Below are 14,681 nucleotides of genomic sequence, written 5' to 3' on the forward strand. Positions count from 1 at the left end.
GAACAACTTAAACCTGTGACAAGTCCATTTTTTTCTTTCGTTCCCTATCATTTCCTTTTTCCTTATTACCTGTACGTTTAAATGAAAGCAACAAATACATTTCCCTTACGCTGTCCTTTCAATAATGGATGCTTGCATTAGGTACCATATAAGGCACATTTTCTCTTAGAAGAACAAATACGCTATTACTGTTATACTGGCTTAAAATCCATTCATGTCTGAACCATGCATGTCTGAACGGCAGCGGATGCAGCGACCCACTCACGTATCGAGAGATCCCGTGTAGGCACGACCAGGGGCTGGATGGAACCTTTCCAGAGGACGGCACCCTCACAAGCCAGCAGTGCCGCCGAGCGCTCGGCCTGAGTCCGGCCAGACTTGAGCTCGGTCCAGCTGGACGCCTCTGTGGGAAATGGTGGCAAGGCGGAGGGATAGTCTTCCTCGTCGGGACCGCCACGACCGCCGCTCCGCTGCCAGTGGCTCGGTCGATGCGGCCTTCCGTGCCAGTTTCGGCGGGGGCTGCCGTGAGGAACAGTTAGTGGGAGATCAGAGTGTGGAGAAGATGGTGGACGTTGCGCGAATGAGTGCTCTATATACTTCAACTTCATACTTATCATGCAGCGCTGCTGGAGCTGTTTAAGGTAACGCAGTCATATAAGTTTCACTCGGCACGATTCACAGTGCAGTTGTTTTTGACCTGCAATGCATTCTACGGAATAAATACTTCACACATTACAAGTACGACCTTGTGGACAAAAGGTTATGTTCGAATCATATCCGTAAACTTTTGTGCTACCGGTATATGACATACCGTTTTGTTCATGAGCGTAGGAGGCGCGTTGTGGACTAAAGTTGCAGAAACGCGTTGCCTTGCTTGTCCGGTGATGTATTCAGATCTGAGCCGCCTCGCACCTAATAATTACATCATATTTCTCTTCATAAAGGTATGAGACTTAATGTTGCATCAAATTACATTATGCACACCCGTGTCTTTCCTTCATCTATGATGCACTATGTTCTTTGTTTGCGAATACGAGTACTGAGGAAAACCTCTCTCTAGCCTTCATAGCATTGTCTTGCTATTTATGAAATGGAGTGCAAGTACACGCACAACTCTTCATGATGAACCCAGAAATTCAGTGAGGCTAGCAGCGTGGTTGAGCCCAGAGAGCAGCAGAACATTTTGACAACTGGCACTACTGACCTCATCTAAAAGCCTCTGGAAAACATGAAAACACCACCCGCGAAACCCTTGGTTATCTAATGGCCCAGGCTCACAACCACTTCACTCTATGAAATTTTCGTCAGGCTCTGCAAGTATACCTGTCATTCCGCTGCACTGTTCTTCGGTATGATGCCTGGTTTGGCCGATTCGGCCGGTCTGGCCGGCCCGGTCCGGAGTGGAATGAAGAGCTCGATCCGGACCGCCTTGACTCCTGGCTCCGCTGCGACACTTCGCTCACGTAGGTTTCCGTAAAGTAGCCGTACTGATTGCCAGAACCGTGCGGAGCGCCTTCCTGAGGATTCCGAGGCCAGCTTGGAAGCAGTGGTGGGAGTGGGGGAAGCGGGGGCGGTGGCATGGAGCGCCAAGGCTGGCCCGGCCCCCAAGGCAGTGGTGGTGGCACTCTTTCCAGGTTGGCCCCTCCCCGAGGGTCGGCGAGGTTCCACGGTTGTGGCTGACCAGCTCCTCCTCCTCCTCCCGACCACCACGGCCGGTCATGAGACGCGTCGTACGGTGGCCTCGCCATGTTGTTCCACGGTCCGTCGCCGCCCTGGTACGGGCCCCGAGGCTGACCGGTGCGGTAACCGGCAGAGTCCGAGTTGTTCCACGTTCTGCCATCTCTGCGCTGCTCCGGAATTGTCGGTGTGGAGTTATTCGTGGCATGCCACGACGATGCGTCTGCAGCCTGCCACGCCTCTCCGTTGCCCTGGCACCGAGGGTCTGGCCGTAGTTCCGGGATGGCAGGATTCCTTCGTCCGGAGTTGTGCCTCTGGTCCCAATTTGCCAACGGCCGTTCTTCATACCAGCCCCTGGTTCTCCGCTTCTCCCTGATGGACTCTTCCTGTTTCCACCCGGTGGTGTCGACTTCGTACCACTCTCTCGAAGGGTACACATTAGTGGGAAGGAGGTGCCGAGGCGGCCGTTTCAGGGTCAGCAACTGACCGGCGACATACTTTGGGAACGAGAGTTCAGCAGACTGGGCAGGCCGTTTCTCTGGGAACAGGCTCTTTTTTGGGCTGGTCGCCGGCCTGATTGTGACGGAAGGGTTGAGCTTGGGCAACTTGGCCGGAATCACCTCGATGATGGAGATGTCCGAGTCGTCCGAGTCGTCCAGGCAAACCACGTCATCGTCACTTTCATGTGGCTCATCCTTTACTTTCTTTGCTTCTGGCTTGGCAGGTGTTGATGTTTTGGAGCTTTCCCTGCAACAATTATTGTATCAACATCACCAAGGATAGCCACATGACGTGACAAAATGGGCAGTGTATAGAGCTCAATCCACACAGAAGAATTTTGCCATGTTTCTTGTTTGTTTGTTTCTACCTCCAACTCTGTGCATAAACTACATTATTTTTTGCTTAAAGAGAGTGCTATAAGAGACCAGGGGTAAATATAGAAGTACAAACTTGCTGGTCTGTTTGATCATGAAGTCAAGCCACACACTCTGCATTCACTTTGCATTAAACCATTTGATTTACACAACGCATCAGCAGCACTCTGGCTACGACATATCATCTGTGCTTGCATAATGTGACAACAGCTCACTGCGGGTCATCTTAGCGTAGTGTAAATGCGTAACCAACACCAAGGTTTTACTAGAAGAACTGTTATCGAAGCTCTCAAGGCGTTTCCAAAGTCCCCTTTGAATATGGGGCAACCTACCTGCAGTCACAATCCACAATTTGGAAAACACAGCTGCAGCTTAACAAAAAGGTCGCAGATGCTCTTGTCTACATAAACGTGGGCGAAATTGTTCTTCTAGGCATCCACGAGCCAAATTTAATGAGGCTTGTTGAATTTAAAGGAAAATGTTAGAAACTTCCAACTTTAGGAAACAGATTTTTCATTTAGGCCATAACTTTTTTTACAGAAGTTCTTGAAGATCACAACACTTGGAAAAACTGCGGCATCAAGCACACAACTCCAACTCGCAAATAAACAACGTGTACCACAATTCTGAAAACTGTACCTCTTGAGATATATAAACCAGAAAATAGAGATGCATTGCACACTCTGAGATATGCAGGTTTAATTTCTGACAAAGATTCTTAGCAGATCCTTTGAAAACCGTGTAAGCAATTCACAAAAGCTGCAAGCTCATACGTCACATTTGACCACTTCAGATGCTCTAACAAATGCCGTTTATGAAACCGAAATATCTATTTTCTATAGAGAGTTACGCATTTGTGAACTTTCTGGTCACTTTTTTTTTCTAACTTGCCGATTTTTGGTAATCCTTTGTAACAAATTTTTAGGCCCGAAATAAGAATACTGCCCCTTAGAGTCAGCATAATTAAGCTTCATCTCTAGAACGTAACAAATTTCACTCGTATCAGTTCTGTGTATCCCGCGCATCTCAATAGAAAAATTGGATACGTGGCCTTGAGGTAAAGCTTCCTCTTGAAAACAAAGTGAAGAATATAAAAAAATACTCACTGCTTTTTGTGTGGAATAGCGATGTATCCGGCCCTAAGGAGATGAGAGTAGACAAGGTACTTGTCGTAGTCATCGCCGTCCTTCAGGAGAACCTCGTAGGACTCCGAGATGCTCATCGAGGTGCCATCGCGCGTCAGCAACAACTGATTCTGCAATCATGCAGGAAAGCAACATCACTGCATTGGCACTAGCAACAGCGTCGACTCTCGAATTTACAACTGCGCCCTTAGCTCGTTGTTTACTTTACGCTGCTAAGCGGAAGAACAGTGCTGCCCATCGAGCTCAGTTGTCACGTCGCTTCGACAGCACCCCTCAGCAATTCTAATGGTAAACAGCTGCTTGAGATGCACCCATTCCCTCTAGCACTAGAGTTTAGGGTGACAGCGAAAGTGTTCGATATAAAATCATAGGTCGCGAATCACTGAGGAGCATTGCTGAAGAACCGTGGCTACTACCGCAGAAAAGACGGCATTGCCCTTGAGTTGGCAGAGTCGAGGTTAGCATTAAGAGTCCACTTGGGAATCTGGCAAGGGCAAATACAAGTGCGTTTGAGTTACCGATTGTGCTGATGATTGCACCGTAAAACACCTTTCTTTCCAGGTGTTGCAGATGGCCAACAGGCAAAGTGCCACTTCATCAACAACTGCTAATTTGAATGTAGTGACAATTGGCACATTTTGTAACAGATAATGATGCAGCACTCATAGCACTAAACGATAAACAAAAAAACAATAACAATGAAGAAAACTTATATGGGCTTCTTGGAAACAAAGCTTCGTGGTTGAAGAAAATCCAACCTGGTCCAAGGGTCCAACAACCAGATTCAATGCCTCACTAGGGCAGTTGCTCTTAACGATCTGAGTTGACCAGTGGGCTAGCAGATCGCATAGCGAGGCTGAATTAAACGACAGCTCAATGTGGGCAACACTGAATATGAAGTCAGTCCTGCGGAAATACGCAAAGTGGAAAGAGTTGCCGAGAATTTTTTTTCGCGTCATGAAACTCGCCCTTTCGACCACCTCACCGAATTTTGGAGAACTGTCTTGCCACATTCAGCGAAGTCGTGTGCAACGTCGATGACTGCCAGTTTTTGACGGTACTCAAAAAAACGTATTTCAAACTCTTTTAACCCTCAACAAACCATGCAGCTGCAAAAATGAGTCAAGGGCTACTTGCTAGGCACGATGCTGGCCACATGTAGAGCGTTTTCTTGAAACTTTAATCTTCGAGTGCCACATTAGTTGAGGAAACTCACCGCTTCCAGCAGGAAGAGGGCCTCCAGTGGGTGTAGCACCGTCCTGTCTCCCACTTTTGTGCCCATAAATTTGAGGTAGGTGCCCTGCAAGAGTGGGGGTAAAGAAAGAAGTGCAAAGAAAAAAGTCAGTGACAAGTGAAGCTTTCTTTAACGTTCACTGAAACGACCTTGCTTAACGGCATGCGTGTTACACATGTTCACTTCTGCGCAACTCAACGTCCCTCGCTCAATGCGTCCCTGTCTGGTGCCACTTTAGTCACTTCACTTCTTCCTCCACGCTCAGCTGCTTTTGACGCCGACTTTCTCACTTCTCTGTACATACTTTCTTGATGCTTAGTTGCCTTGCCTCTTGTTCTGATTGGCTGTCCAGGCACCTACCGAGCAGCACACAAGCCCATTCTGGGACAGTGGCCAAAAATGCTCACATATCGAGTGTCACACGCCTGGCTGCGCACACCCGGTGCCCCTAGCTGTGTAGTTATCAACAGTTATCACAACAGTCATAACAACAGTTATCGCAGTGAGCAACCCGCGATTAAGTGGCTATCGTAACACTGCGTTTACGACGAAATGTTTTGTTTGTCTAACGCGATCGCGAACAACTCAAAGCAACTGATAAGGGGGGCGCACAAAATATCCACCTTGTGTTTGGTCACGACAACTCTCTTCTCCTGGTCGTCCCACAGGGCTTGCAAGACGTCGATGCTGCGAAGAAAAAATTGTCACGTGACAATGCAGCAGCAAGAAATCGTTGCGACTAACGTTACCGGTGCCTCGAGCTCTCTGGGAGCCTTTCACACTTGAAATGCAAAATAAATCTACAACTTTCCATATTACTAAATTTTTTTGGAGATTCGTGTGTAACATATCAATTTTGTCCACTTTAGATGTACTATTAGATTCAATTCACATAATTGTGATATCATTTTTCATCGCTGAGTTACAGAGCTGTAAACTGGATGGTTTTGTTCTCTGAAAATTTTTGATTCTTGCCAATTTTTAATAAAAGATTGACGACCTAAATAAAAAAATTCAAAACCAACAGTCACTATATTTTAAGTTTTTCTTTTAAATGCAACACACCTCGTCAAATTTCGTGCAATGGTTGCCGAGAAAAACGAATTCTCGCAGCGCAGCAGACATCCGAGTCAAAAGTGTGAAATGCAATTTATGGAGTTATGTACATCAATATATACGAAGTGCGTAACAGTTACGCTGCTATCTCATTAAAAAACAACAACATAATCTTCACTTGCACTGGTGCTCTTAAAGCGCAAGTAACAAAGCTGTCCAGAGAGTCTCTGTTCTTGCGCACTTCCCTTGGCACAGCTTGTTGCGGAGACACGAAGTCTCACACCTTTCCAGGGCATATCCCACAGCCTCGGCTAGAGTTACAGGATTTGAATCTGCCTCTGCATCTTCCTCGTCGCACTCTCCTTCTTCTGGATGAACACAGGAAACAATTTCCAGACCTGATAGTTCAGCACAGGTAATAACGAGCTCACTGTCACACTGCACATAGTCTTCAAATGAAGTGTTGCTGTCAACATGCAGATGGTGAGAGACCTCTGTCCACAACCCGAGGTAGATCACCTCATTGCACTGTTCCTCTTGCTCGTTTTCACCGCGTAGGGGGAAAGGCAGGATTTATGCCAGCAGTTTCTAATTGTAGCCGGTGTTACTGTTATGTCGCTGGAGGGGCAATTCGGGGGCAGCGGGCATCCGCTACGCCAGCACTGCAGAGCACAAAACTTCGCTGAACTGATTTCAAAAGTGAGCCCAGGTCCACTGATCAAGTTCGTTCAACTGAAATATTCGCTATTCGGAAATTCGCTTAAATGAAAGATTTTTGCATACAATACATAGGAAAACCGCCGGGGATTTTCTAAAGGTTTGTTATTCTGAAATATTCATTAAACCGATGTTCATACAACTGAGAGTTTACTGTATTACGAGAGGTAGCGCGAGTGTTGCGCTGATAATGCCACCTAACGGCGGTGTTAGTCGGGTGCGACTGGGAGTAGGCTCTTCCATCTTGGTTTGGGGGTCGGTGAATGGTGCGAACTCATCGCGTGTGCACTGACCCGCTTCACGGGACCGTCCTGTGGAAGGCCTAGGAGCAGGACACTGGAATGAACGAGCACAATCGTTCGAACGTGCCACCGTTCACATGACTGTACAGCGAACGATGTACACGCGAACACCTGTTTACACTAGTGTGTTGTCGTTCCTTTTTTCCAAGAGCATGAGTGAGACTCCACAACTTCTAACAAAAATATGTGGCCCAAAGTGTTTTAAATAGCCAGGAGATAATGTACAACACACCTGAAGAATAATTTTGCTCTAGAAGGCAAGTTATAGATTGTGCCACACAAGTTCATAGCATGGAAATGAGAAGGCATATTATGTAAGGATATGTTGCCCTTGATACCGTTAATTCCTTATCACCTGTTGCATCATCAAGTGCGGGATACTGGCAATAACAAAGGCCAGGCATCGCGCTGGCCAGTGAGGAAGGACAAATAAGAACAGAAAAATATAACTGTTGCATAACACAGCCTCAGACAAGCACGAGAAGAGAAGACACATGCTTCTTTAGTGTTCCCGCTGCTGCCAAGTTGATACAGCAGATAAACTATCCCAGTCCCAGACCTTGCGGCATGCCGCCCTGAGACTTACGGTCTGAGCGATCCGACACGGCCGAGTGTGTCGGCTCTGCTCTTTCGCAGCGATTCCACCAGCTCAGTCTCCTCTGTGGACCCATCTGGCTCCAGTCGCTTTGTGCCCGTCCAAACTTTGACTTGGTTGTCATGGATGCGACCTTGGTGCCACTTGAAGACATCTGCACCACTGAGGAATAAAAAAAACAAGGATAACATGAAGTTCAATGAACCGACTGATGCTGCTTAACTTCCCAAAGTAAAACAAGACTATGAGAAACTGTAGACAATGCTCTGAATTGATTTTCACCACCTTAGGCTTTCTTGACGTGCACCTGAAACTCAGTAAATGAGACTTTTTCCATGACACCCCCAGTGAAATGTTGCCAGGAGTTGGACCCCTGACTTCGTACTAAGCAGGACAATGCCACTGAAGGCACTGAGGTATTGATGAAAAGTCAAGGTCAAACTTATGATAAAGCAAACATGAGTCATCATAAATGTGTGCTGTATTTGGCTCATGTAACAAGTCCTTTGAACATGCACACAAGCACACATAAATTTGCGCAGTAGTTCCCAATATACTGCAAATGCCATTCACGACAGGATGTCCCCCATGCCATGAAATCCCATTAATCTTCTTTGTGCATGCTAGTCATGGGCTAGTTGCTGCCTGATAGTTCCTACCCTTCATAATGTGGCAAATCAGTTCTGCGGAAGCCCACAAGGTGGAGGGAAGTTCATGAAAGGAAAAAACTGTCATCCACCAAACTGTGGCACAAATACAAAAAAAAAAAATTGGCAGTGGCTTAGCTTGGCTATGCCAGGATATACGTAGCGAAAGCTAAGGCATAGCATGGTTAGCCTTGGTTAATCTTGATTGCAAGTCCAGGTTAGTCTGGTTGTCTAGCTATGTTGCGGCGTTTAGCCAGTCATTCGGTGTGCTGTTCGTCTGTTTCCTGGGCAATTCGTTTCCTCTTCATCTCGTTCCGATGTCAATTCCAAGCCTCCTCCTGCTTATCAGAATTGTTGCCGTTGATAGTGCCGCCTCAACTGTGGTTGCGGCGCACGCGAGTTCTCCGTTACAATCCTCCGACATGTTATCAGGCATGCGATGCAGCTGGCAAAGTAAGCGGAGGCAAACGCAACAACGAGGAACGTGGTGTGACGTCATGTGCCTCGTCGGAGCATGGCCAAGGCGATATCGCAAGTTCGCAGCCAGTAAAGCTTTCGCTTTAAAAACATGCAAACGGGGTTTTCAGGACAAAAGCTTCACAGTTGAAGAAGAATTCGTTCTGGTCTAGAATTCAAAGTTTCCCTTTATTACGTAGGCAAAAAGACCTAATTCTTATGTCAAAAAAAGACAGAATAGAAATGACAAAAGCATGGAACTAGTAAGACAAGGACAAAAGCTTTTTTTTTTTCTTTTGAGAACTATACATGACAACTAGAGTAACAGCCAGTCAGAGGCTGCTATATGTTGTAACGGTGGCTTTCCTATGTAGAGTTCAAAAGAGGGGCCCCTACCTTATACACAACTTTTGTCCTACCACAAAGTAAGTCCCAAACTTGGAACATGTTTAAAGAATTGCTTCGCACTTTTTAGCAACCCACCTAGCTGCTTTCAGGCATCAAAGTTCGGAGCAGATATTGTTCATGATAGGCAGTGGTGTTTGATGCTTAGCTGCCTCATTCCTCTGTACCCCCTCTTTGGAACCGCCTCTAGCATTCAAGGGGGTGCTCCACAAATGGATCACTCAAGGAGGTATTTATACCTTAGTACTTGAACTGTGTTTTCTTGAATACGTATCCTGCCCCTTTCCTGCAACAGGCTCAAATGTGAGACTAGCAGTATGTTAAAATAAAATTCCTTCTAACATTAGTATGAATGAGAATACTTATAGGTTAGTCAACAGTTAGGTTCAGGTATGGCGCACGAAGGCTGAAAAAATCGAAAGACTGTGGCGAGCTTGTGCAAGTATGAAGCGATCGAACTGCAGCATAGGAAGTGACTGAGCGGGCTAGATCTACGATGATGACGTTAAAAGCTGTTGTGAACACGCAATCGTGAAATATCGCCTAAAAACACATTCAGGCTAAAGTATGGCCAATAAAAGCGCACAGAAAACGATGACAAAGGCAAGAAGTATTGTGTGTACGCCTTGCTTCGTCTACAATGCACTGTTGTTACTGCCACATGAACCAATACCTGTTTCATTACAATCGTTATTCTTCACCAATACCAACTCGCTCGGTTTTACATACTCTTCAGACCAAAGCAAGCAAGCACTGAGGTAATTCTCAGCACAGGCTGCAGAATCTGTGGGATGTCCTAACTGGGTATCACAACGTACAACTGTGAAGATGAGTCGTCACTTATCACGCCAAGACATATGTGACCAAGATGATGACAAATGGATAAAGGAATGTGGCAGTGATAGACAAATTCTCCATTAATGTACGTTTTGAATGACCCTTGCACTACCGTACTTCCACTATATAACTAATTGCAAGGAATGTATGAAATACAGTTCTTCCGAAGTTGTTGATCCAAGCACGCGTGTCTTCCAAAACGTGTGTGAACAACGCATCTGCAAGAAACGGACTGCCCATGAGTTTCAGAGAAAGTCAAGCAGCTAAGTCTGTTCACAAGTAAGTGATCGCGCGTCGTATACTCGGGCCAGTAGGTCGCGGAAGGGAAAGCGAACCACGGAGTTCGCAATGAAAGCTGCGATTGGTGAACGCCACCGTTCGACGCGAAATCAGCCGCCTCTGCTAAAGTGAGCATTGTTCCCAACCTTGGAGGCCGATAGGCGTAGTCGTCTGCCGTCGAACTCGTCGTGGGAACTGCTTCATTGGGGGAGGCTGGGCTATCTTTGCCATCCTCGTCTAACTTGTCGTCGCAACCCACGGCGTCCATTCCAGCTTCGGCAGCCATGCTTGCCGCCAGCACGATTTGCGTTGGCTGCGAAAGGCATACGAAAGTTGACTAACCGCAGCTACGCACGAGGCGAGTTCAAGTCGAAAGCCAAAACGATCCACGGATTTTGATATCATGTCGGAGGAGACCGAAAGCTGCCCAGCTACCGAGTCTGGGAATCATGACAACGCCGCAGAGGACACCTCGGAGCCTAGCGCGTCACCCGAAAAGACAGAAGCCCAGCGGGACCGCGGCGATTCAGTTGGGGCTAACAACGGTGAAAAGAAAAAAAGTGCGTTCTTTTGACGGCTCTCGGTTGGCGCACTCGTGCGCAAGACTCGCGACAACATCGAGTTGCCCGCAACTTTGTTGTTTGTCGTTCGTAATTCGCACGGATCAAGTCGCGCGGCCCCTTTCGATCGCGATCGAGCCCGATCGAAATCGTATTTCTCGAGCCCGATCGGCTCGTTAGCGCAAGCTGCGAAAGGGAGCTAATCGCGATCGAGAAATTCGATTGCAACCGAAGGCGTCCCGCGATTTGGAGCCACCGTGTATTCGCGCATTGTGCTTAGTACACGGTGGCCTGTGCAGTTTGACATGTAGGAACGAGCTTGGAACACCGTGTTCTTTTGCCTTGCAGTTGACGTCCTGCTGAAGGCGACTGGCGACGCGCCAATCATGCTCAAAAGAAAATGGGCCGTTTCGCCAACGTCGAAAGTTATGGACATCGCGGACTTCGTCAGAAGATACCTCAAGCTCGATCAGTCGGAGTCCCTGGTATGTCTCTTCTTTCGTTTTGCTTTTGGGCGGAAACGTATTAGACAATTTCTGCAACGCATTTAAAACTGTTAATAACTTTCTCAGTGTATTCACTCAAACATCACAAAGCTGCTGCAAGATGCGAGGTCCACCACCGTTTGCAACGCAGTTATTGATATGTGACGCTTTATTTTTTTAATATACGTCTATGAGGAAGCACTCCAAGTTGTTTCGAATCACGTGCCAGCCCGTTAATGTGGTTCATTGAGCCGCTTCAGCCTCTGTTTTAACTTAACATATAGACTACTAATATGTAACAGGGATTTTTCCTCTGGACACACCTGTCCGTATTGCACTGAAATGTGCCACTGATAGAAGTGGACAGAATGAGAAGTATTTTTATTCATTCATTTTTGTATGATGAGCATATAAGTAACCAAATATACAGGAGGAAATCCCAAAGCTTTAATTGTGCTGTAAGGGGACCTCCAAATGCATTGGACCCACATCACTGGTATCTGTCATGGTACCTGTGTCTCTGCCACTTATATTAGCGTTTACGTTGAAGCCAATAGCAGATGTGGGAAATACAAATCAAAATGTTCAGTGCAAGAACTCCTCCTAAAAATTGCCTGCTGAAATGCAACTGACTAAGCAACTCCTTTAAAATGTATTATCACTAAACCACATGCAGTCGTTGAATGCTGTGCTTCTGTTATGTGTGATGACTTGCGGCAGTAGTGCAAATGTTTAGGACACATGTAGGCAGTTTTTAATTGTGTGGCTGGTAGAACAGTCTGTACATAAAAGAAGTAAAGGCTCGTCACATAAGTCTGCAACGCAAAGTACTTGTGACAGCAAGTTACAAATCTTCGTTGTGCGCAATGCTGCTGACGTGCATGCTGTTGCTCATCAACTGTCACTCCAGGTTCGCACTGACACAGCCGGCTGCAGATGCAACATGCACTTTGGGAATTATGGCTGTTGCCTCCAAGAATTCAATAAACACTTTTGTGTTTTTCCCATTATTTTTTTGTGTGATTAGACACACTAAACATAAGAGGCTCCAGACAAGGTAACACAGACCAGTGCAGGCAACAAGCCGATATTTCACTTGCTATCACAATTCAAATACTGGTTGTTCACAGATCTCGGAGGCACATGTGACACACAATAGGCCTTGCAAACCAGTGCACACGCTGAGTATAACTTGCTGTTGTCAGTAGAAGAAAAATTTTAAGGATTATGGAAATGAAACTGAAGTGGCCAGTCTGACACAGCTGGCTCAACTAAGGTGTTGCAGTGGACTCGCACATTGTAGACATAGTGTTGAGTCTTGGTTGGTAACAAATAAATTATTCGATTTTGGCCGACTATTTCTGCCAAGGGCACAAATGAAACCTCTGATGGTGTGTGCAAAAGCTGGAGAAAATGTACGAGCTACATCTCTAGATGAGATTTCCAGAGAAGAGCAATCCAAATCATTCAGAGTAGTTGGAGTACCAGGGCTTTAGCTGCCATTTCTTGGAACGTTCCTTTGATGAAGGTTGCTTCCCAAGTTTGAAATCCATTCCTTCTGCCATTTTCTGTACTCTTTGTGGTCATTTAGCTGTTTCCAACATTTATTAGTAACCTTTTCCATTGGCACGGAGAACAAATCTGCAAATAATTTACATTCAGTTGTAATGGCCTAGCACACATGCAAGAAACTGAAATTGTGCTCCAATTGTACTGTGATCCATCTTCAAATGAAGATTTGACTTCATGAAATGCAGGAAGCACACAATGTTGCTGGAATTGAACACTGCTCTTTCTGAATTCAGACTACATTTATGGACAAAATATCTTAGCCACACTCGCTTAGAAAGTCTCTGCAATGAATTTGCAAGATATCTTTCTTAAAGCAATCAGCCACAATGGTTGTACTTCTCCTGTGCAGTTCCTGTACATAAATCAAGCGTTTGCTCCATCCTTGGACCAAGAGATCAGCAACCTTTATGAGGTTTGTGCTCTTTATTTGTGGAATGCTTTTCTTGTTTGGGAGATTGAAGAGCTTTATTTTTTTGTCTTCTTTTTTTTTCCCCTTTTGCAGTGTTTTGGTTCCAATGGAAAGCTCACCCTTCACTACGCAAAAACACATGCGTGGGGATGAAGTCGCCAATTTAAGTCACGTTTCTGTAAATACTGTGAAATAAATGTTACACCTGCTTTATCATGTTTTGCAATTGGTTGCTTTCCACTTCAATATGGGTAGTATTAGTGCGGTGTTACACATGTGAACGGTTCTTGCAAGTGCTACTAAGTGTATATTGCGTTGTCTGTACATTCCATCTAATGTTCATTTTTGCTCGTATCATTCTGATGCCTGCTTTGATATTGCTTTGAAATAGTTTGATAGTCAAATGAAAAAAATTATGAGAATACAAGATTTCCTTTCCTGCAAGTACTGTTTCTTGAAAATTTCGTACCCTCGAAATTTTTGCTCATCTAAATATTTCACCATTTCACTTGTTTCCAGATGTAAGGATCATACAAAGATGAACATTTGACAGAAATTAATAAAAATTCACTTTGTACAGGAGCCAGATTCAAATTTGCTCAAGTGAATTTAATTGACTCATAAGCAGGTTGGAACAAGATAATCAAGAAAGGCTTCCTTGGCTTTAAACCTGGAGCTACTCTGCATACTAGTGCAATGGAAACAAGAAAATAAAGGTTTAATCTGAACACAATTTGTGTGCTCAGAAGCAATACCACTGCATCTTGATTGAGCTTTTTTCAACTATGTACATAACTCATCAAGGCAATAGTAACTGCAGGAATAAAACCATGGGAATGCAGAACAATGCAGTCAAACACAGGGTGGCACTGAACTCCGAATTTGGGATACTGCAAATGTGCTTACAGGCAAAAGTTGAACGATTGCACCTTGCATGCTAAGAAAGTAATGGTATTTGTTGTTGCTAGGTTTTCAATCTTGAGGCAGTGAAACTACGAGTACAATATAAAATAAGGTAACAAGTTTATTGCCTTGTATGGCTTCTTATACAGGTCACTGACACATGCCTACAACTTTGTTTTAACTCCAGGCCCTGCATTTACATTATCCATTGACTTAAGATTTAGAAATGAGAAGTACCCAAGCAATAAAGCAAGAACTGTGGTAGGAAGGAAGCCTGCCCTAAGAGAATGCAAGTGATAAGGCGTTTTAGAAATAGCACATCCAAACATCTTAATATACTCAAAGCCTCATTTTCTGCTTGCATTCTTTCATACACCCGGCAGACTGCATCCACCAACTTTGGGTCCATAGTACACAAAACACCACATTAGTTGGGAGTGCTAAAAATGAAGTTACCGTGGAAAGGAATCTAAGCAATACGCTGAAAGTTGGACAATGTCAACAGAAGCCTTGTATAAAAGAAAGCA

General features: G+C 45.3%; 2 protein-coding genes across 3 annotated transcripts in view; one reads left to right on the forward strand and one right to left on the reverse strand.

The window, feature by feature from the left end:
• Tsen54 (tRNA splicing endonuclease subunit 54) overlaps positions 1 to 10,655 on the reverse strand; it is a 55,491-nt gene extending 44,836 nt beyond the window's left edge. For both annotated transcript variants that reach the window (XM_065454179.1, XM_065454178.1), the window contains exons 1-7: positions 10,372 to 10,655; positions 7,593 to 7,763; positions 5,555 to 5,618; positions 4,914 to 4,997; positions 3,659 to 3,807; positions 1,324 to 2,424; positions 266 to 519 (exon numbers count right to left, since the gene is read on the reverse strand). In XM_065454179.1, the coding sequence (XP_065310251.1) occupies positions 266 to 519; positions 1,324 to 2,424; positions 3,659 to 3,807; positions 4,914 to 4,997; positions 5,555 to 5,618; positions 7,593 to 7,763; positions 10,372 to 10,511 (1,963 nt within the window). In that variant the 5' untranslated portion in view covers positions 10,512 to 10,655. The remainder of the gene's footprint in view (positions 1 to 265; positions 520 to 1,323; positions 2,425 to 3,658; positions 3,808 to 4,913; positions 4,998 to 5,554; positions 5,619 to 7,592; positions 7,764 to 10,371) is intronic.
• On the forward strand, positions 10,535 to 13,477 carry Atg12 (Autophagy-related 12). The gene is made up of 4 exons (XM_065454183.1): positions 10,535 to 10,785; positions 11,134 to 11,270; positions 13,192 to 13,254; positions 13,345 to 13,477. The coding sequence occupies exons 1-4, from the start codon at positions 10,629 to 10,631 to the stop codon at positions 13,402 to 13,404; spliced, it is 417 nt and encodes a 138-aa protein (XP_065310255.1). The 5' UTR covers positions 10,535 to 10,628; the 3' UTR covers positions 13,405 to 13,477.
• Positions 13,478 to 14,681: the final 1,204 nt, after the last annotated feature.

Source organism: Dermacentor albipictus, chromosome 8 (genome assembly GCF_038994185.2).
Source record: "Dermacentor albipictus isolate Rhodes 1998 colony chromosome 8, USDA_Dalb.pri_finalv2, whole genome shotgun sequence".
In the NCBI taxonomy this organism is placed as follows: Eukaryota; Metazoa; Arthropoda; class Arachnida; order Ixodida; family Ixodidae; genus Dermacentor; species Dermacentor albipictus.

What these genes read in the sequence shown, in the direction of transcription:
- Atg12 (XM_065454183.1), top strand. Translation starts at nt 10,629, where the DNA reads ATGTCGGAGGAGACCGAAAGCTGCCCAGCTACCGAGTCTGGGAATCAT. An exon ending in CAACGGTGAAAAGAAAAAAA is followed by an intron (nt 10,786 to 11,133) that starts GTGCGTTCTTTT and finishes TTTGCCTTGCAG; the next exon opens with TTGACGTCCTGCTGAAGGCG. An exon ending in AGATCAGCAACCTTTATGAG is followed by an intron (nt 13,255 to 13,344) that starts GTTTGTGCTCTT and finishes CCCCTTTTGCAG; the next exon opens with TGTTTTGGTTCCAATGGAAA.